Source organism: Neofelis nebulosa, chromosome 6 (assembly GCF_028018385.1).
Source record: "Neofelis nebulosa isolate mNeoNeb1 chromosome 6, mNeoNeb1.pri, whole genome shotgun sequence".
Taxonomy (NCBI): domain Eukaryota; kingdom Metazoa; phylum Chordata; class Mammalia; order Carnivora; family Felidae; genus Neofelis; species Neofelis nebulosa.
In genome coordinates this window covers 71,934,705-71,958,220 of record NC_080787.1, presented here as the reverse complement: position 1 = coordinate 71,958,220, position 23,516 = coordinate 71,934,705, and the positions used below count along the sequence as shown (strand labels likewise).

Sequence of the window (23,516 nt, the reverse complement as noted above, 5' to 3'; positions counted from 1 at the left end):
GATTCCCACATATTCCACACAGGGACACAGTTTCCTAGCTGCAAATTATGCTAACCATCCCCAGTCACCACTTCTTGAAACTGTATTGGCTTGTGATTCTTGGCACTCCTGATTTTCCTTGTACTTCTCTCACAACCCAACTTGTGCTTTCTTTCCTGGGCAACTCTTCACCGTTCATATTCTTCAACTCCAGAGTCTGGATCTGGCACCTGCTTCTCTACATTACAAAATCTCCCTGAACAATCTCATCTACTCATGGTCATACTTTTAACTACTACCAGAGTTCTGACATCTCGCAAACCTATCACTACAGCACCAACAATGACCTTCAGATTAGAAGACCAACTGTCTTCTAATCTTCTCTCCTTAGATGATCCATAGGTTCCAAAACTAAACTCATCCTATATGCCACAAATCTTCCATCTGGCCCTTGTTTGGTATTTACATCCACCCAGTTACCCTAGTCAAATCTAAAAAATTATTCCAGAATCCTCCTTCTCCTTACCATATTCAGTCTCCAAGTCCTATCAATTTTACCTCCTAATATTTTGCACATCCCCTCCTCTGTAACCTTCCCATTGCTAAACCAAATTCAGGCAGTAAGTAACTTATTTCGACTATAGCCATGGGTTACCAACTAATTCATCCATAGTTGCAATTTCTATCCATCCCCTCCCATACCCCCTTTAAAACCACCCTCCATATTAAAGCCAGAAGTATAGACCTGATATCCAACTTTCTACTTAAATCTCTTCAGTAGCTCCTTATTAACTATAGAAGTTAAGACCAAACTCTTTAGCCTCACTTTCCACCACTTCCTGCCATACTCTTTAAGCTTTTTCTTGTCTTTCTTTCTTCATCTTTTTCCACCTACTAGGAATACTCTTTGCATCTTTCTTCCTCTAGCTAATACTTGAAAATTCTTCAAGATTCTAATCAAGCATCAGTTATTAATGTAAGCTTTTCCAAAATCCCCAACATCCTATGCACACCTCTTTCTTATCATTCAACCTATCAGTCAGACTGTGTGTGTTTGCGTGTGTGTGTGTTTCTGACCAGATTCTAAATTTCTCATGAGCAGGAACTGTTCATCTTTTTCACCCAGGCACAATGCCTGGTACCCAGGGGGCAAGCAATAAATATCTGCTGTTGAATTAAGAGAGACAATCATACATCCTTTATTAATTCAGTGGTCAAACTTTTTTTTTTAATGTGTCAAAGATAACTTTAAAGCTAGCATTATAGAACTATTATAAATTTCTTATTGAGTTTAAATTGATAACTGGTTTCATATCTATCCTTTCATCTATCCATTTCATATCTCTTCAGATAGTGTTATATTATAAATTCAGCAGTAAATCTCAGTAGAGATCTACATGTTATCACATTACACTGGATTCAATGTAAGTTACATACAACTAGAAATTAAAATTCACTAAAATAAGTTTTAGAATCGAAGGCAAGTCCATTTGCAAAAATTGTATGTAATTTCTTTTCATCCACCTACCCGAAAATTATCTGGGGAGTTCAAATGAAGTTTTTCCCTAATATCTTCAGAAGCACCAGCACACAACCTATAAAAGATATGATAATTCCTTTCCTCTTTGCCTTGAACACAGATCCTAGATTTCTCTAGAAGGTAATGTGAAACAAATCCTCCAACAACTGAACTCTAAAAAACAAAACAGAGAGAAAATACATGTTTGCATTTAAAGTCTGAAAGTATAATCTACCGATGTTAAATTATGTTGCTACTAACCATTCGTCTATCAAAGAGGTTGTATTATATATCAAATAAAGGGGGAAAAGCAGATAACTAAATAAAGAATATTTATAAAGATTATAATGAATATATATATATTCTCCCCACTATCTAAAGTAACAGAGAAAAACTTAAATGGATTTACCATGAGTTCAAGTACAGCACCAATGCTATCAAGACCTTTACAAAAACACTTCTCAAACATATCATCTCAAAACACAGTTACTCACCTTTTCATTGAAATGTATTTCTACAAATTTTCCAAATCTACTGCTATTATTGTTGCGAACAGTCTTTGCATTTCCAAAGGCTTCTAAGAGTGGGTTAGCTATTGAAAAAGACATAAAAATATTCCATCAAAAAATAGCATAAAGGAAAGTTACAAAACAATAAATATGCACGGTATGTTTCCTTATTAACAGAGATAGAAAAAATGTCTTCAAAAATATTAACATGAAGTAATTCACATGTAATGTCAAATTCCTCAAATATTTATTGACTACCACTATATTCAAGCTCTATTAAAGTACAGAAGATGGGAAAATTACTCAAATTATGTAAAAACAAAATGTAAATGGTATGGAAAAGACTAAATTTTAAGAAGTCATTAGGTTACAAAATTTATAACTCAACTTTGAAAATTACTCCCTAAAAATTGTAAGATTTTCACAAGTGCATCATCTTTACTAAAGGAGTAGTGATCATAATATAGAAAAGAGCAAATCTCTGGTGAACAAAATACAAGCAAGAAGGTATTAGTTGACTTACCTTCCTAAACTGTTTTATATATGAGTAAAACATCCAGATTTACCATTTTTGTCATGTACATCTAACAAATTAGTTTACAGAATGACTAAAAAAGGTCCTCAGAAAAATTGTTTCTAAAACCCCAGCCTATAAGAGACTCATTTTAAAGCTAAATACACCTGCAGATTGAGAGTGCTGGGGTGGAGAAACATTTATCATACAAACAAATGTCAAAAGAAAGTAGCAGTACTTCTATCACACAAACTAGACTTTTTTTTATTCTTGTATTGTTTTATCCTGCTTTGGTGTCAGGGTGGTACTGACCTCATGGAATGATTTTGAATGTGTTCCCTTTATGCCATTATTTGTAAGATTTTGATAAAGATTGTCACTATTTTTTTTAAATGTTTGGTAGAAGAATTTGCCAATGAAGCCATGTGCATGTGGTCAGCTTTTTCTGTCCTGGGAAATTTCTGATTCCTAATTCAACTTTCGTTCTTGTTATAGGTTGAAGATTTCCTGTTTCTTGAATTCAAGACTCATGATTCAGTTGTGGCAACTTATGTGCTTTAGGAATTATCTGGTTTTCTTCTAAGTTATCTGATTTGTTAGTATATAACTGTTTACAGTAATCTGTTATCACACTACATATTTCTATGGTTACCTGTTGTACTGTTTTCCATTTGTCATTTTGGTTTCCAGGTCTTTTTTTTTTTTTTTTTAATGTTTATTTTTGAGAGAGAGAGACAGAACACGAATGGAGGAGGAGCAGAGAGAGGCAGACACAGAATCCAAAGCACGCTTCAGGCTCAAAGCTGTCAGCACACAGCCCAACACGGGGCTTGAACCCACAAAACTGCAAGATCATGACCTGAGCTGAAGCTGGACGCTCAAATGACTGAGCCACCCAGGCACCCCTGGTCATTCCTTTCACTGTTATGTTATTGTTTATTCTGGCCTCCACTTTATTTATTTCTGATTTTTCTTCGTGCTTTCCTTCCTCTACTAAATTCAGCTAAGTTTCTTCTTTTTCTAGGTCCTTGTGGTGTAATGTGAAATTGTTTACTTGAACTTTTTTTCTTAATACAAGCATTTATAGCATAAATTTCACTCTAACATCGGCTTTTGCTGCATCCCATAGGTCTTGGAATATTGTGTTGCTTTTTTCTTTTGAAACCTATTTTGATTTGCCACATGATTTCCCACTTGGTCCACTGTTTGTGTGATAGTGTGTTATTTAATATTTACATATTAAATATTTAGTATTTACATTGTACATTTTCCAGCTTTGTTTTATTGTTGATCTCTAGTTTTGTACCACTGTAGTTAGAGAATATACTTGGTATGCTATCAGACTTCTTAAATTTATAATATTTGTCATGTCTCTTTTTATGTGATTTAACCAGGGGATTCTTCTATGTGTACCTGAGGAAAATGTGTATTCTATTTTTCTTGAATGGAATGTTTTATACATATCTTTTAGAACCCGTATTCTGAAGTATGCTTCAAGTAAAAAATGTTCTTGTTGAAAAAAAAAAAAATAACAACTTTAAACAAGAGTACTTGTTTAAAATAAAGCATGTCAGAGGGGAGGTGAGTAGGGGGATGGGTTAAATAGGCAAAAGGGATTAAGAAGAGTACACTTATGATAAGCACTGAGAAATGATGTACAGAACTGCTGAATCACTATATTGTACACCTGAAACTAATGTAACACTTATGTTAACTATAATGGAATTACAATAAAAAGCTTAATAAGAAAAAAAAAACTTAAACTCCCAATGAACAAATGTAAAATTTTAATTGTTTTTATCTTATAATCTACACACATATGACTAAGGAAGATTTACTGGACTCTATTCTTATACTCACCAGTCTCAACTATAAATATACTAGATTAGTGCCAATCTTACATGTTTCTCCATCTGCAGCCTCATAAACTGCTTTATGATGCTTATTACTATAATATTTTTATGAAACATTTTATTAAAGTCCATCTCTCTTACACAATCCACAGTAGAAAGCTTATTAACAAGTATCCAAACTCTTTTAAAGATCACTTTCCGATTGTTTCACTTTCCAAAAAAAAGTAACAAAGTATTAAAACTGAAAAATGTTTGCATATACATCTAACCTTTCAGATGAGCAAGAAAACTGAGGCCTAACAAAATCAACTGACTTATGGAAAGCCACATGACTGGCTAGTGGCAAAAGGGGAACTCAATTACAGGTCTCCCCAACTCCTCTACAGAGATCTACTAGTTTTTGCTGAAGGGTTTAATATATTAAGTAAAATATCCAAAATTAGGATAAGAGCCTACTAGAAAATTACAGTAATATTATTGATACATTCATTCTAAAACCAACAACCAATTTTCAATTGAAGACGCCACCAAATGATTTCTATGTTCTTCTAGTTAACATCTACTATCCTCTAGTAAGGAGCTGGAATAACACTTTCCAACTTTTCTCAACTACAGCACTCTACATGTTGTACACTACATTCTCACAGAAGAAACCAGGTTTATATCCAATTTGCAAGCACATTTGTACCTCAAGTAAACAAATCAGAATACTAATTAGTATGTTATTGAATTAACTCATAATTTGTTCTTTTTATTTATTCAATTTTAAAGGGTGATTCCCTCATTAAAGTGAGGTACTTTACTGTGAATTAAGCACTACTTATTAGATCTTCAAACCTGGGTATGTTACAAAAGCACAGTGAGAACTATAAGTAAAACTATAAAATTATGTCAAGAAACATGAAAAACATGATTGCTGCAAACTTTAAAAATGTTTATCAGAGTTGAATTTACGTTCATCCACACTCATATTTCACAATTGTGAAAAAAAGAACATAACACCTGCTAGCTATAATGTAGCAAAATGAATGAACACAGAAGCCCCTCAATAAATTTCTGTCCAACTGAAATTTTTCTTTAAAATACTAAGAGTATTAAAATCTGCTCTCAGTACAGCACATAGTTACAATGCCTGAGTTTATTTTTTTTCTTAAGATGCCTGAGTTTATATCCCACTTCCACAACTGATGAGCTATATACTCTTCAGCAAGTTACTTAAAATCTTTTTACCTCAGTTTTTAATCTGTAAAGTAGGGATAAAATAGTACTTACCTCATTCTGTAGGGATTCAAATTAGGAACAGATTTTCAGCAAATCAGACAATGTGTAATACATCTCCATATGTTAACTTCATCATCATCATTATGAAAATATTTACTGACTGCCTCATACCAGAAAGTGAGGAAGGAGGAAGGAGAAGCAGTGTCCACATAGGCTCAAAACACCTCATAAAACTACAAGGAGACCACCATGAATAAAGTATAAGGACTCAAAGGAAACATGGCTCAATTAGAGCAAAAGAGACAGAGGCCAGACCACACAGAGCACTGTTAGTGATGTTACAGATTTGCAGCTATATCTTCAGAGCAATATTAAGCCATTAAAAGACTGAAAAGATCATCCCAATTTCCACACAGAGAATAGATTACAGGGAAGCAAAAACTTAAGTGGGGAGACCAGAGAGGAATCTATGATGCAGGAGGGTGGTACAGATTCAACACGGTGGTAGACTGGAACAGTTGTTTCCAAATGAGGTACAAGAAGACTTGGTAATGGGTATGCAAGCACTGACCTTAAGGAAATCAATTTACAGACTCCTGCCTTCCAACTGTACCTATTCATTAAAATGATTTCCCCAAAAAAGCATTTTAATTCCAAATAACCCTCTTCCTCTCTCCTTCTTTACAAAACACAGGGTCAACTAAACAAACAGGAGACCAGAAAGTATCCTATATTTCTTTCATTCATCCAAAACATATTTATGGATCATATCCCACATATTAAACACTATTCCAGGGAACTGTAATAGATAAAAATCTCTGCCCTCTTAGCACTTACCTGGGGTGAGAGGGAAGACAACAGATATTAAATAAAGGAGAATATACATGAGCAAAGATTTGTAGGAAATGGAAGGGACTTTTGGATCTCTGGGAGAACATTCCAGACCACCTAGAGGATTCTCATAAGTCAATTTCAGTACATATCTAACAATAAAAAATAAGAATTTAAAAAATTAACAATACCTTCAACAATTCTATCATCAATATCTTGACCTGTTCCATAGGATTCAGTCAGGTATCTGTTTAAAATACAGGTAAAAAATTTACATGACTGTAATGTTGTACATATTTGTAATTTTAATATCATTTAACACATGTAAAATTTAAACTTGGATCACCACTACAACTATTTATTTAAAATTTACAAATTTATATTTAAATGCAACTATTCTGTTATAGCTTTTTAAACATTTTTTTTAATGTTTTATTTATTCTTGAGAGAGAAAGAGCAAGAGAGAGACAGAGCATGAGCAGGAGACAGGAAGAGCGAGAGAGGGACACAGAATCGGAAGCAGGCTCCAGGCTCTGAGCTGTCAGCACAGAGCCCAATGCAAGGCGAACTCACAAGCTGTGAGATCATGACCTGAGCCGAAGTCGGACGCTTTACTGACTAAGCCACCCAGGTACACCAAGACCCCACCATTTTAAACTGTGTCATAAAGTATGGAAGGGGTACCTGGCTGACTCAGTCAGTGGAGCATACAACTCTTGATCTGGAGGTTGTGGGTTCAAGCTCCACACTGGGTGTAGAGATTACTTAAAAATAAAATATTTTTAAAAAATAAAATAAAGTATGCAAATGTATTCAAAGTCAACCTGTTCAATGAAAGACATATTTGTATCTCTTTGTTCACAACACATTCACAGTAGCACTATTCCTAACAGCCAAGACGTGGAAATAACCAAAGCACCCACTGATGAATGAATGAGTAAACAAAATGTGGTATATTCATACCCCACAGGTGTATTCACCTTGGAAAGGAAATTGTGACACATGATACAACATGGATAAAATTTGAGGACATTATGTAAGTGGAATAAGCCAGTCACAGAAAGACAAATACTGTATGATTCACTCATATGAGGTATCTAGAGTAGTCAAAATCACAGAAGCAGAAAGCAGAAAGGTAATTGCCAGGGGCTGGGATAGGGGAAAATGGAGTTGTTCAATGAGCACACAGTTTCAGTTTTGTGAAATAAAAAGTTCTGGATATTAGGTGAACAATGTGAATATATGTAATACTACTGAACTGCACACTTAGAGATGCTTGAACTGGTAAATGTTATGCGATAGATAGATAGATAGATAGATAGATAGATAGATAGATAGATGTTATGCGATAGATAGATATTTTTTTTTACCAAAAATAAAAAAAAAAACAAAAAAAACAACCTGTTCAAAATATTCCAGGTTAGCTAAATACTCCTCACCTTAAAACAAATTTTGTATTTTCTGTTTTGCCAGCTCCTGATTCTCCAGATACGATGATAGACTGACTCATCTTGAGCACTTTCATGTCTCTAAAAGCCTTATCAGCTAGGGTTAAAATAACACATTAATAATGAGCAGTGTGTTAAATACAAATTTACTAAATGACTGAAAGTTATTTTACTATCAAAGAGCACTTGCTCTTAAAGAAATTATAAATGTATGTTTACAGTTAGTAACATTTAAAAAATTTTAATGTTTATTTACTTTTTGAGAGAGAGAGAGACTGAGCAAGGTAGGGGCAGAGAGAGAGGGAGACACAGAATCTGAAGCAGGCTCCAGGCTCAGAGCTGTCAGCACAGAGCCTGACGAGGGGCTCAAACTCACAGACCATGAGATCATGACCCAAGCCGATGTCGGAGGCTTAACCAACTGAGCCACCCAGGCACCCATACAGCTAGTAACATTTTAAAATAAAATCACTCAAGTGTTCAAAACATCTCTAAATAGTTTTTACACTAAATGTCCTATCTTACTACCCTGACAGCTAAGTAATATGAAATCCAAATAAACAACTCTTAATTTTTTGCACTAAAATGTTTTCATATTATGAGCTGTGGCTCAGTTCTTCCCAATTCCAAAGCAGGTCTAAAAACAAAACAAAACAAAACAAAATGCTCACAGTGCATAACTAATGAGGGCCCCAGAGAAAAGCAAGTTAACACCTACCAATTAAGAAATCTGGCAAACAAAAGTTCTGCTGGAGAAAATAAATACATAAATGCAAAATCTGTGTGGTAGTATTAAGAACACAAGTTGAGCACAATTTAATTCTACTTTTTAATTAAAGTAGTCTCATATTAAAACAATTTTAATTCAGGGGTGCCTGGGTGGCTCAGTCTCTGACTCTTGATTTCAGCTCAGGTCATGATCTCAGGGTCATGAGATTGAGCCTGCATTGGGCTCCTCACTGGGCATGGAGCCTACTTGAGATTTTCTCTCTCCCTCTTCCTCTGCCCCTCCCCTGCTCGTGCACACACACACACTCTCTTCCCCTCTCCCTAAAAAATAAATTAAAAAAATTTTTTTTAATTTAAAAACAATTTTAATTCAAAATTAGGTTCTAACCAATTTAACCCTATAACACAATTATTTCTCACTTCAGACATATGCTACCCATACAAGTGAAGAAAAGGCTTTACAAATGGCTTTTACTCTATTAGACCAAATGCAAACTACATGCAAGAGTATACACATCCTTCTGCCCAATTTATCAGCAATCTGTTCCACTCACTTTCATATCATTCTAAATATGTTTAACAGTAAAGAACTGAAAATAAAAGTCAGTTTATTTACATTTTGAACATATAATTTCTCTCCAGTAATGAGCTTGGTCATATTCAGGTTCTAAGGATTTTGTACCATTTTGCTAGCTCATAGAAAGCATACTAACGCCCATCAGAGCATCTCAGAACTAAAAGTCAATCTGCTATTGCACTGGATTTGGGTGACATAGTCACTCTGTGTAGTAGTACACAGTACACAAGTCAGCCAAATTAGGAAGTGAAGCCTAGCTTGGCCAAAACACAGGCATCAAAAGAAAGCCCAAAGCGAAACAGACTGCACCAAGAACTAGTACCAAAACATGTCAGCACTTAACTGTTGGTTATGTCTGGATCCAAAGGGTTAACTAACATCTTTGTACTTGCAGTCACCAGCTATGAGAGTATGTGTGTCAAAAAGCTCCATCTCTATGTTCCTCAGAGCTAAAGTCCTTCAAGATGAGAGAAAACCTGGGCACCTGGGTGGCTCACTCAGTTAAGCATCTGACTTCGGATCAGGTGGTGATCTCACGGTTCATGACTTCAAGCCCCACAATGGGCTCTGAGCCTGCTTGGGATTCTCTCTCTCTCCTTCTCTCTCTGCCCCTTCCTTACTCGTGCTCTCTCCCTCTCTCAAAATAAATAAACTTAAAAAAAAAAAAAAAATGAGAGAAGACCCAAGAAAGGCAAAGACTGCTATCTTCCCACACAGATTCCCTAGAAGCATATATCGTTTTCAATCCTTAATATTCTATAAACCCCTGATGCAAGATAAGGCATGGAAAACGTCAGCTCTTAACAAACTCTTATCTAGCCCTAGTAACACCCTTACAAGTGATGACCTGGGTAACACTGGAAAGTCTGAGCTCCAAAGCTATGAAGAAGGACACTTTCAAGATGGAGCTAATCGTGCTGAGAAGTCAAAAAGAACCATTATGTCAGCTTTTATTATGTCCTACTTTCAACTGGGTGGACAAACTTAAGAGGACACAGACATTTAACAAAAATAATGATGTACAATTGCCCCATTCTGCAAAAGTAGTCTTCCCTATCCAGTATAAGATACATGCTCCTAAATAAAGGTGATACATTCAAAATGCATAAAGGCCCACCAAAATACATATTCAATTCATGGTATCTTTTATTAACCCAAAAGAAAAACAGCAAATTTGTATAAGGCAAAAAATTAAAATACAATTAAATTACTTACCAATTGCAAAGACATGAGGTGGCATTGTTCCAAGAGATTTTCCTTGATACGACTTTATTGTTTCTGAAGAATATATTTTAGGTATGTCAAAGTATGGGTTCACTGCAATCAGAATGTTGGCGACATATGTCTAAACAGAAAAGGCATAAACGTAAAATTTTCCAATAGTTCATTTTCATTTAAAACCAAACAAGGGTCAGGGTGCCTGGGTGGCTCAGTGGTTAAGTGTCTGCCTTCGGCCCAGGTCATGATCTTGCAGTTTGTGAGTTCGAGCCCCACGTCAGGCTCTGTGCTGACAGCTCAGAGTCTGAAGCCTGCTTGGGATTCTGTGTCTCCTGTTCTCTCTGCCCCTCCTCCACTTGCTCTCGCACATGCGTGTTCTCTTTCCCTCTCTCTCACAAATAAGCATTAAAAAAATTAAAAAATAAAACCAAACAAGGGTCATAGGAAAAAGAAAATTCAGCAAATAGACACCTTTAATTCTCTATATAAATTAGGATTCCTAAATCGGCATTTCCAGCCCTAAACATTCCCTCTACAGGACCTGTATTTCTCTAACTTTTAATAAATATTTTCATCTTCTCACCCCATCTGCATCTCAAACTCTGCATATCCAAAATCAAGATTATCTCTCTTGACCGCCCCCCCCCCCACCGTTTGCCTCAAAGAAAATGCTCTCCTCCTATATGCAACCCCTGCCCCCTGGTTTATGGCATCACCACCAAGCCACAGACAAAGAGCAGTGTCGAAGTCTCCATATCAATTAGCCTTCTTCTGTTGACTCCATTTATGGAACCCATCCTCCTAGTTCTATTTCTACAGCTCGAGTTTTGGTCATTTATATTCCTCACCTGGACTACTTTATTTACAGTGCTACCGAAGAGCTTAATATAACTCACAGGATCCTCTAGGCCTATCCCCATCACTGAATGCCAAAGAGACTGATTTAGTGCTGTGGTGACCACTTAGTCCCAGATTTTTGCAAAACAACATATGCTAACCATTGCCTAGAACACTGACAGGCTAAATGTTTAATGAGCAACTTAAGTTTGCTTTTAAATTTGGAATTTAACTGTGGTTCTAAAAGACCAGAAAAAAAGCACCAATAGGATTTATAAAATTCCTTGTGGGTAGAAAAAGAGTTGTGGTTTAGCAATTAGCAGTGGTTTACTGGCCAAACTGGGGCAGGCAGGACCATATTTTTTCTCTTTTCTACCATACTTTTCTCTTTTCTGCTTCTAGTTGTAGAAGGGAAATGATGCAGAAACCCTGGACTCTCAGATTACTAATCTAAAATTCAGTGAATGCTCTCAAAGATGTTTACTGCAATGGAATAAAAAAATTTTTAATTTTTAAAATTTTAAAATATTTCTATGGGAGACAAAGGAAAGTTACAGAGATATTAGTAACCAATAAAAATGTTAAATGTGAGTTCTACTCAACTGTAAGGAAGAACAGTGATAATTCTGGTTGATGAGAAATAGAAAAATATCAAATGTAAACTCTTATTTCAAACTGTTTCCTCCTCTTCCATATGTTATAGTAATAATAACTAGATGGTTATTTTGATGGTTTTATTACCAAAAGACATAATTGGCTAAAAAAACATACTAATCATGGCTTCAGTTAACTTTGAAAACACTGGTTTTCCAAACAGAAGCTGATGATGCCAAACAGCCACTAATAGAGGTCATTTGCCTAACTGCATACGTATCTTCGGTTAAGAAAGATCTAAAAAGCTAGGAATAACCCTAAAATACTCCAGAGTGATACAGACATTATACATGAGAAACCAAAACTTAAGTTTCACAAATAGATCATTTTTTCTATCAATCGTGCAATTTAGAAAAGACTTATAGGTCAACTAAATGTGAAAAAAAGAAAACTAATTTTCTTGAAAGTATAATTAATATGCATGTAAACCTTCAGTTATTAATGGACAGGTCAGCATGTGCAATACCACACCAACAAAGAAACATTAAAAAACCAATGAAAATCCTATGAGTGTTAAGCTTTTGTATAAACATCCCAAATAAAAATAAAGTATCTCAATTCTTCAAAAGGATAATCATTCTTATAAAAGTAATAAAAATTTTCCAGAGTGCTTGGGTGGCTCAGTTGGTTGAATGTCTAACTTCAGCTCAGGTCATGAACTCACGGTTTGTGAGCTCGTGTCTCTGCTGTCAGCACAGAGCCCGCTTCGGACCCTCTGTCTCCCTCTCTCTCTCTGCCCTTCCCCTACTTGCTCTCTCTCTCAAAAATAAATAAAATATTTTAAAATTTTAAAAAAGTAATAAAAATTTTCCAAACTTCTAGAAAAAATATACAATTAAAATTTGCTCAAATAAATGATTGCTCTACCACCAAGTTATTAATATAAGACATGTACAGACAAAATAGTGACCAGTTCTACTTCAAAGATTAACAAATCTGTTAAAACAAATTTGTTTTGGGGCGCCTGGGTGGCTCAGTCGGTAAAGCGTCTGACTTCAGCTCAGGTCACGATCTCGCGGTCCGTGAGTTTGAGCCTCGCGTCAGGCTCTGGGCTGATGGATAAGAGCCTGGAGCCTACTTCCGATTCTGTGTCTCCCTCTCTCTCTGCCCCTCCCCCGTTCATGCTCTGTCTCTCTCTGTCTCGAAAATAAATAAACTTTAAAAAAAAATTAAAGAAAAAACAAATTTGTTTTAACAAATTTTAAAAATGGGCATTATTTTGGTAACTAAAACAGCATTTAGCACACATCAGATACTAAGTATGAGTCTGCCGACTGAGTGAGTTTTGCTTCTAAATATATTTCTAATCAAGAATAACCAAAAAATAAAAAAATTAAAAAAAATAACCATATATCAACCCAAATATATTCCCTGACTAGTTGAATTTGAAAAAAAAAAAAATCAAACAAGAAAGTGAGGACTAATATTATATACAATTGAAAGACAGCAAGTAAACTCTTCTAAAAAGACTAGTTCTATTTCCCAGCTGTCACTACTTGGACAGATGGCAAAGACAAAGGTAATTTAGTCAGAATTAAGTGAGTATAATTAGGAGAATTGATAGTGATATAAAAGATTAAGACTGCTATTTGATCTGGGGAGAGTCAAAGAAGCCATGTGTTTTCTTCTTTCAAAAATAATGGAGTCCCATCTTTAGAACAGGAGAACTACAGTGTGGTAATTTATCTCCAGCCAACAAAGGAATTTACAAGTAGGTCATATTAAAATAAAAACCTCATACATACCCAATGAATAATTATAATTAAAACATACCAATTAAGTATCCATCTGAAAAATGTGGTGTAAACCCTAGCTTATATTAAAAGCATTGTCTTTCATTTTTTAATATTCTGGTTTTTTAAGGTAAGTCATCTCGGGTTTAATGAAATATTGCAACTATTTCTATGATCAGTGTTTTGATGTTCTTAAGATTTCCTCAGGCACTGCCTTCTACTTTAATGTACATTTCTTTACCATCAAAATTTTTATTTCAACATATATTCTTTATAGTTATCTTAAATTTTTGCAGAATACTGTGAACAGTGAATTAACGTATCTATAGACATATACCAAAAATAAGAAATCAAAACCCAAAATAATTAATTTTTTTAAACTAAATTGGACATTTTCAAGTCTGAAAGATGATGCTCTGAATTCATTGTTTCATTCCACAAATATTTATTAAGTGCCTATGATGTATGATGCATGTTCCTAGCCATGGAATTAGAGCAGTAAACTTTTAGAAAAAAATCCTTATCCACATGGAGGTCATACTCTATTCAATAGGCTCAGAACAAGATTTGATCTGTTAGAAAATTTGAAGCTTAACAAAATCAAACAGTAGCATGTAAAACAATTATCCCCACAAAAACCTAAATCATAGGTAAAATACTTACATAAATTCTGTCCTTACTGTATCGAACTTTGATATTATGAAGAAGAGTGGCTTCATTTAAATACATTAGTGAACCTGAAACATAAAATTTGTAAATCTTTAAATATTCGAAAAGTAAAATCAAATTAATACTATCTAAATCTGAATCACTTTGATCCAAGCTAAAAATCCACCTACTAGGTTAGATTTAATTCCATCTTTTTAAAACACTGGTACATGTAAACCCCAGAGGCCAATTTAAAATACCTCCAATCTACACATGTGTTACAGTGATATCATTAAACAACATAGTTCCAACCAAGTAAGTACATCTAGCAAATACCAAGTGAGTACACATTAATGAACACTGGTTAAAAAGTTCAGTACAATTCAAGTGGAAAGAAAGTACTACTTCAGATAGCATTGATTTTAATATACTTTCAATACAACAAAGTGAATCCACTAATTAAATCTGATGCTCAGAATTTTACAGAAAAACTACAAAAGATAAAATTTTAGAATGAGTGGGGCCATCAGATCAGTCAGTACTTCACAACTGATATGAAATAAGAGTCCTGCAAAAATGGTATGTGTTAACCCAGGACATGCAACTACTCAACAACACAATCAGGGTAGAAATCTTATTTTTCTGAGATCTGCTCTACTCATATGTCAGAGTATAATATTACATTATATATATATATATATATATATACACACACACACATATATATACATACATACATATATACACATATATATACAATATTGTTAATGTGCCTTATATGATATGTAACATTAAAATAATATAATGTACTCTGATTTACTCTATTCTCCCAGCCTAATCTACTCTCCCAGCCCTCCAATCACTTGAGTTTCATTTCTCCATTTCTACCACATGCTGAAGTAGACAAAACCACTTTTTCCCAACCACTTTGTTTCTATTATTAGCATTTTCTCTTTTCTCCAATCCATCCAGACTACTCAGCACATGAATCTAACTATGCTAGAAAACTAATTAAAAAGCTCTCTCCTCCTCAAAATATATCAGCGAGATTCCATCAACTACCAAAGTCCATATTCAAGTCTGATATTCAAGTCCTTTATTAAACTTGCATTCAACTGATCTTTTCATATAATTTTCCACAACTCCCTTTACTATGGTCTAACTTGCAGGTAGACTAAACTACTTATCAAACCCAAACATATTCATGCATTGGACTCCACCTCTGTATCTCTAGGTGTCAAAAATCTACCTATCCTCTAAGGTCAGTTCAAAAATTATCTCTCAAAGGAAAATTCCCCATTCTTGCTACTGCCACCACCACCACCACCACCACTAGAACTACTTTCTTCTTTGTACTTTCTTTATGGTACTTAGCCCAGACTGCCTATATGATGATTATCATTTTGTATATATCTGATTTTGGCTATTAAACCAGATAGATCCTTGAAGGCAGAACTATGCCTGATTAATTTGCTTGTTTACTTAATCCTTCACGGAAGTCGTACTTATACCTACACTGTATATATGCCTAACATAAAATTCAGTACCTAATCAATTCTGTCAAACAAGAGTCTCTTGCTATATCTATCTCAATAAAGACTGCCCATGCTTCTATAGTCATATAATGTAGCCAGTTCACTTTCCCAGGACATGTGTCTCACTGTTTCCTAATGCCACTTAAGGCAGAATAAAACAAGAAGTAAGTTGGTGGGTGAAGCCTCCTAACAGATGAATGGCATCTTTCCCTTGAATTGAGAAAGATTTAGAGGAGTTAGGCAGCAGAGGTGTATCCAATTTAGGTTCTGGTCACCAACCTTTCTATATCCCTGCACTTCTCCCACCTTCATCCCAGGAGCCTGACTTACATGTCATCTTTTCTTATCGATGTTCAACCACTCCCCCATCTCTCACCTTCTTCTGAACAACCATTGTGACCTTTCCACGTCTTAATGAAAATGGAATAGCCCATGCATTACAATTTAAGAAGAAGATCCTTGTGTCCATTGGCAGATATTTTAGTTGAGTTTCATTAACAGATATTCCTGAAATATCTGGGGATGTGTTGGTGGAAGAAGGTAAAGGAAATGAGAGCAAGCAGTCATTCACATGTCACTACAGGTTTAAATGATTAGCGTTCCCAGGGCAGTGTATTGTGGGAGTAGGAATTATTACTTAAAGGAAGCAGAGAGAATATCATACAACCAAGTTCTAAAATATTAATGGATCAGGGGCGCCTGGGTGGCTCAGTCGGTTAAGCATCCAATGTCAGCTCAGGTCATGATCTCACAGTTCATGGGTTTGAGCCCCGCATTGGGCTGTGTGCTGACAGCTCAAAGCCTGGAGCCTGCTTCAGATTCTGTGTCTCCCTCTCTCTCTGCCCCTCCCCTGCTCATGCTCTGTCTCTGTCTCTCAACAATAAATAAATGTTAAAAAAAAAATTATTATTAATGCATTAGAAATAATTCAAAACCATTTATTATGTTTAGCTACATGTGGATATATAAACAAAAAAAACATTATTATAATATGTGAACAGGATTAATTCATAGTTCTGAATGTCCCAGGAAGTTTTAACAGAATTCTCTCTTATTTTATATATAGTAGAATCTCATTCTTTCTTTTGCACTTACTTTCTTTTCAGTTTTTGTTGTTGTTGTTGTTGTTGTTGTTGTTGTTGTTGTTGTGATTGCTATTAAGACAAATTCTCCATCAATTTTGAGAAATTGGGAAAACGGAAATCCAAATTTTTTTTCCTCAATCTCTTACACCAAATAATAACAGCTACCATATGAGAGACTGATGAAGGTCAGGCACTACACCACGGATTTTAAATATATCATCTCTAAACATGCCACATACACATTATTACTCCCATTTTACAGATGAGATGCTCTAAGAGGAGAGATAAATTGCTCACAGGCACACATCTTTCTAACAGCATAGTCAGAATGTGAACTCAGGCTCTCCCTGAGTCCCTTGTGTCTCCTATTACTCCACTATTCCATGCTGTCCCATCCATACTTGGGACATTAGAGGCTTACTCAAATGTGAACTCTAAAGAAAAATCAACAAGGACAAAATACATTCCTTTCTCTTACCTTTTTTTGTTTTTAAGATTTTATTTTTAAAATACACCCAATGTGAGGTTTGAACCCAAAACCCTAAAATCAAGAATTGCATGCTCTACCAACAGAGCCAATCAGGCACCTCTTACCTGTTTTAAATGGAGAATTGTTTTGTTTTGTTTTTAATGTTTATTTATTTTTGAGAGAGAGACAGGGTGCAAGCAGGGGAGGGGCAGAGAGAGAGGGAGATACAGGATCTGAAGCAAGTTCTAGGCTCCAAAGTCAGCACAGAACTCGATGCAGGGCTCAACTCACAAACTGTGAGATCATGACCTCAGCCGAAGTTGGACACTTAACTGACTAAGCCACTCAGGTACCTCGTTAAGTAGACAGTTTTTAATGTCAGATACCAATAATGATACCAAGACAACTAGATATGATTCTTAAATATTTACTGCCAAATAAAAAAATGAAACTGCTTAACCTTGAAAACAAAAGAATAAACATGGCCTGGTTCACTGTATAGTTTTTCCACCAAACATGCTAAGGTAAAATATAATGTCCTAAAATCAATTTTTTAATTAGTACTTATACATTTAAAAACTTTTTAAGTTAATTTATTTTGAGAGAGAGAGAGAGAGAGAGAGAGAGAGCGAGCGCGAGCGCACAAGCTGGGGAGGGGCAGAGAGATGGAGAGACAGAATCCCAAGCAGGCTTCACGCCATCAGTGCAGAGTCCGATGCAGGGCTCGAACTCACAAACCGCAAGATCATGACCTGAGCAGAGATCAAGAGTCGGAGGCTCAACCAACTATGCCACGCAGGCTCCTCTTATTATACATTTTTTTAATGTCTGTTTCCTCTAAACAGTGACATTAAATGGGTCCTCTTGACTCAACTTCCAAATTACTGAACCACATATACTACCATAAAAATCATCTGATTCTAGAGGAGGCTCAAAATAACTCTTTCCAAACTGTTAACAAGAGATCTTTAGTTCAGGCTTCATAGTAAATTATTACCATTCCCCACATTTACCCAACTGAGATAACACTAAAAGGGCATTCAAGAGACTCTTTCACCAAAGTGCAAATGTGAAACAATAATGAATTCAGGACTTTTGAGCTCCTCCATTCACATGAACCTTCATGTCAAAAGGCTACATTTCTTCTGAACCAGTATAGTATACCTAGTAATATAACCACTGGTTTATTTTTTGGAAGGATAGCTTCCTTTTCTGTGCTAAGAACTATTTTTTAACTTGATACTTACAATTATCTTCCACATCTTTTTTGCTGTCTTCTTCTGCAGGGAACACTTGGTTTATGAGAGCCAAAAATGTCTAACAAAAAAACAAGAGCTCATTAAACTAGCAGCTTATAAACAGAAAGAAAAATAAATGAACTTAATTGGTTGCATACATTGTAATAATAGCAACAATATGCTCTTCACTAAAATATAATACAAGATCCTTCTATTAAATAAATCACTAACCCAAAAAGAGGATAATAACTTTACTCAAATATTATGCACTTTTATCATGAATATAAAATCAATAATAGAAATCAATAAAAAACATCCTGTCCTCTAACACCCAGAATGAGACAAAATAAGAAATATATTAATATTTTTTTTTAAAGTTTTTTAAGTTTTATTTCTTTGGAGAGAGCGAGCAGGAGGGGTAGGGGCAGAAAGAAGGGGAGAGAGAGAATCCCAAGCATGATGAGGGGCTCAAACTCACAAGCCATGAGATTACAACCTGAGCCAAAATCAAGAGTCAGACACTTAAACCAACTGACCTACCCAGGTGCCCCTCAGAAGTAACTAAATATTAAATTTACATGGTATGTACTTTAGCAACTTTTTAAAAAATAAAATTTTTAATGTTTGTATATACAGTGATTTTATTGTAAAAAAAAAAAAAAAAAAAGTAACATCCAGTCAGATATACCAACAGCACAGACTATTATTTAATTAATGCTATTGTTTGAGTAAAACATATTAGATCCAAACTCCTGTACAGAAATGTGTCAGAAATATAAACAGTATCCAAAACTATGTGGTCCATAAAATTACAGATATCTATGAATGAGTCTGTATTTATTATATCACTTAAATGCTATGGCAGAAACTCTAGAATTAAGATAGTATCTTGCCAGAGAGAATTACACCTAAAGAGAATTAAATTTTATTCATATCATTCTAGCAGTTATTTATAAATTTGTACTTCTCAAACAATTACAATTACTCTTGTGGTTGAAGTTTCCATCCATATCAAATAACACTCTAAGGAAAAATGTTCAATTATTTTAAAATAATATTTATAGGTCTACATATGTACATATATGCAAGAGTGTAACACAAAGCTACTGCTATAAAGAGTAAAATCCAGGCTGCTGGTAATACCTCAACTGAAAGTCACACCTAAATTAGAAAACTTTTATGTCCTAAAAACTCTGGAAGTTAATTATTTGGAACCCAGTACACATGTTCTTAATGTTGTAAATGTGCAAAGGTTTAGAGGATAGACCACAAAATCAGAACTGATCCATAATGTATTAAGTATATTAATGGTAATATAAAGCAATCCACAATTTATAACAATGATTCTATAGGAAAACACATTAAAAAATAACTGCTAAAGTCACAGACATTAGCATTCTTTCACAGATGTGGAAAATGGGGTAAGGACTCCTCAGACCCAGGTTTGGGTTCTATCTTGTTAGGAGCCACGTGAAACAGAAGAGGTTCCAGAAAGCCAGAAAATGGAGAAGTGGAAGACAACAAAATCCTAAAATGGAAAGGTTAAGAGCAGGAGTAAAAGGCCAGTAATGGGTCCTAAAATATAGTTTCCCTCCCTCCTTCATCCCCCAGTTACCACCAGCCCTCATCTTCTCTCCTTTACTGCCTTCTTTCTCAATAAGAAAGAAAATTTGTTTCATTAAAGCAATTGTTTTCTTTTACAGGGAGGATGCTTTTTCTCCCAACAAGGGAAGATCACATAACAAAGCACACACTAATCACCAGCAGTAAACATGTACCACACATCAAACACAGCACATCAAGCTCCAATGACCAAATGGACAAATACGTTTCTGCATTTGAGAAGATTATAGTCTAGTAGGGAGGGACAGAGAAATGTAAACAAACATTTCTGATAAAATATTACAGGCAGCTAAGAATTTTTACCACTCCTAAGAAGTAATCAACAGTAAATTCTACTGCATAGGAGGAGGAGGAAGAGATCAGGCATCTGTAGAAAAAATTCATAAAGGAGGTGACCTCAATCAGAATCTTGAGAAATAAATAGTATTTGCTAAGTAAAAAACTATGGAAAGTGGCATTCCAAGTAAAATGAGTACTGTGAGCAAGGACACTAAGCACCCAAAACCATCTGGTTCATGGTGAGGGCTTGATAAACACTGGAGAGGAAGAATGGAAGAAAAGGAGGAACAGACACACTAGAAATAAGCAGATGGCAGGAGTATGAGGAGGAAATGGTTGGTTGATAAAAGATAAGACTAGCAAAGTAGAGAGAGAAAGAAAATGTAGACCCTTAATAAGCCATATATTGAGGGCTTTAGCTTGAAGTCCGGTCTGCTGCAAATAGGGAACATGAAATCGACTTAGAGGTTCAAGACAGCATTTTTAACAGAATAAAAGATATTAGAAAACATCAGAATGCATCAGTAAGAATGTTTCATTCATGAATATGCATTCACATGCACAATACTACTCTCTGACATATATAATCTCTTTCTTATAAATACACACACATACAACACACATATCAAATGCAATGTAAAATCTATTTCTTACTATTGGTCACAATCAAAAAATTTTAAAAGCCATTACTATCATCAAAGGCATGTTTCCCACTAGAGTCAATCACACCCTCTTCCATTCTTTCTACTATATCAGCAAACAGATCTACTGGACTTGTCCATCACTTTGTGCACTGAATTCCTTAATATTCAAAAGATGATGATCTCTCTACCAGGAATTACCTAAGTAAAAGATTACTTCTCTTATGGATCTTTTTAACTGTATGATTATTATGTCATTTTATAATTTATTAAGACCCTGCTCAGAGAGTAGGGAAAAAAAATCAAAGTTAGAAGCAATCCCTGTGAATTTGTTAACCTCCAAAACATTTTTACGGAAAGAAGCTTCTTCATTTATAGAATAACCTACAGATCCATAAGTTTTCATAACTCCACATTTTAAATCTTAAGTGTTTTTATTGGTTCTCTATATGTACCTGATTAATACTAATAAGGCACAGTTGAAAGCACATAAGATATTTAAAATATGAAAAAGCATATATTCATAAATCAAGCTTCCTCTATGACTGAATTGAATTATTTTGTCACCTGTGGATATAACAAAATATATATAGAATATACTTAGAAAATAATACTTTTCATTTCATTGCAGCCTTTTCATTTACTGTGCGTATGAAATACATTAAACAAAAATGAAAAAAGACTTTGAAGGATAATGAAAGGCTCACTAAATTTCTATCCCTCCCTAAATATACTACTTTGACATACTGATCATTTTGAATTAAACGGCTCTTGAGAAACAGCAGGTGAAAGAATGCCACTGTCACCCTCCTTTTTATCCCTGAAATCAGGACATAAAATTCCTATGTGAAAAGTGACCTCCCTGTACCAGGAAGAAAGAAGAGAAAGGGAATCAAGGCCAAGAGAAATCTATAACTTAGTCATACTAACTCTTATCTTCCTAATTACTTCACCACAATGTACTACTACCCTTAGCCCAAACCCCGTTTGTCTTATCAATTCTTCACAAATTTTTTTGTTTCTTTGTCAAAAAGGTATAAAACCTTTCTCCTCTGGTCACTTCTTTGGATCTTCATTCTCTTGTGAAGGCTCCCAAGTACATGTAAAAATGTAATAAAAATGGTATGCTTTTTAACAGTGACTCTGTCTTATGTCAGTTGATTCTTAGGTCCAGCCAGGGACCTGAAAGAGTAGAGGAAAATTTTCCTTCCCCTACAATTTCAAATACATGAAAATAATTGAACTTATTTCTTAACCCTTTCATTCTCTGAACATGTATGGCATTGTAAGTACAAAGAGGTCCTTGGTTAATAAGAGGAAAAACTAGAAACACTTTGTGTTTTCTTGCCTGAGAGCATCTTTAATTGGCCTCCTCTAACATGGCACATTATATATTATGCATTTAGGTTCCTGGGTTGTTTACAGTAACAGAATAGTTTTCTCTGTGAAAAGACCTCATGAGAGATCCACCTTGTTTTTCTAAGGTTCCCAGAAGGATGGCAGTCATATGGCATTAGTTAACCATGTATCAGTAGAATATAAATTATTCACGAACATTCTCAAAGTCTAAAGTAAACAAATGACATCAACAAATTTAATTTAGTAAGAGGTGTTTAACAGTATTTATTAAACTGAAAATTGTTAAGTTCTCCCACAAAGGCAGACCTTACAGTCCCCATGAAGACCAAAGAGACTCCAGACCACTTTTTCCCCAAACTCCCATTTTGTAATACTGTCTAGTCTATGTCTAGGCATAAAAAGAAATAGGGGCGCCTGGGTGGCTCAGTCAATTAAGCATCTGACTTTGGCTCAGGTCATGGTCTCAAGGTTCTCATGGGTTCAAGGCCCATGTCAGGCTCTGTGCTGACAGCTCAGAGCCTGGAGCCTGCTTTGGATTCTGTGTCTCCCTCTCTTTCTGCCCCTTCCCTACTCATGCTCTGACTCTATCTCTCAAAAATAAATAAACATTGGAAAAAAAAACAAAAAAGAAAATAAACAGATGCCATGTGTACAAAATTAAAGTATGCTTTTATGTTTTAAAAACTATCATTATAACAAAAAGCTATCATTATAACACAATAATAATAGGTAGGTATGTTTAAGACTTAAGTATCTGTACTTAATAGAATATGCTCTATTAAGTATCTAATCTCATGCTAATAAATTTAAGTAAATAAAAAGCTTAAGAAAATCATCTAGAAGCTAATGCAAAAAGCAAAATTTAGTAAAATAATCCCATTCACTTTTCATACTTTTGTAATATACTGACTACATCACAGACATATTAATAACTTGAGCAATATAAGGAATAAAAATGTTACTGTTCATATTTTATCATATAACTATTTCTTAAAAATGATATGAAAGGCTCACTAG

General features: G+C 34.8%; 1 protein-coding gene across 7 annotated transcripts in view; it reads right to left on the bottom strand.

Annotated features, from left to right (window-relative positions):
* MYO6 (myosin VI) overlaps positions 1-23,516 on the bottom strand; it is a 145,610-nt gene that overhangs the window by 61,696 nt on the left and 60,398 nt on the right. For all 7 annotated transcript variants that reach the window (XR_009263076.1, XM_058734515.1, XM_058734516.1 and 4 more), the window contains exons 3-9: positions 18,607-18,676; positions 14,286-14,359; positions 10,396-10,525; positions 7,866-7,971; positions 6,618-6,673; positions 1,993-2,090; positions 1,508-1,672 (exon numbers count right to left, since the gene is read on the bottom strand). Coding sequence is in view for 6 of the 7 variants with exons in the window: in XM_058734515.1 (XP_058590498.1) it covers positions 1,508-1,672; positions 1,993-2,090; positions 6,618-6,673; positions 7,866-7,971; positions 10,396-10,525; positions 14,286-14,359; positions 18,607-18,676 (699 nt within the window). In the remaining variant the exon portion in view is untranslated. The remainder of the gene's footprint in view (positions 1-1,507; positions 1,673-1,992; positions 2,091-6,617; positions 6,674-7,865; positions 7,972-10,395; positions 10,526-14,285; positions 14,360-18,606; positions 18,677-23,516) is intronic.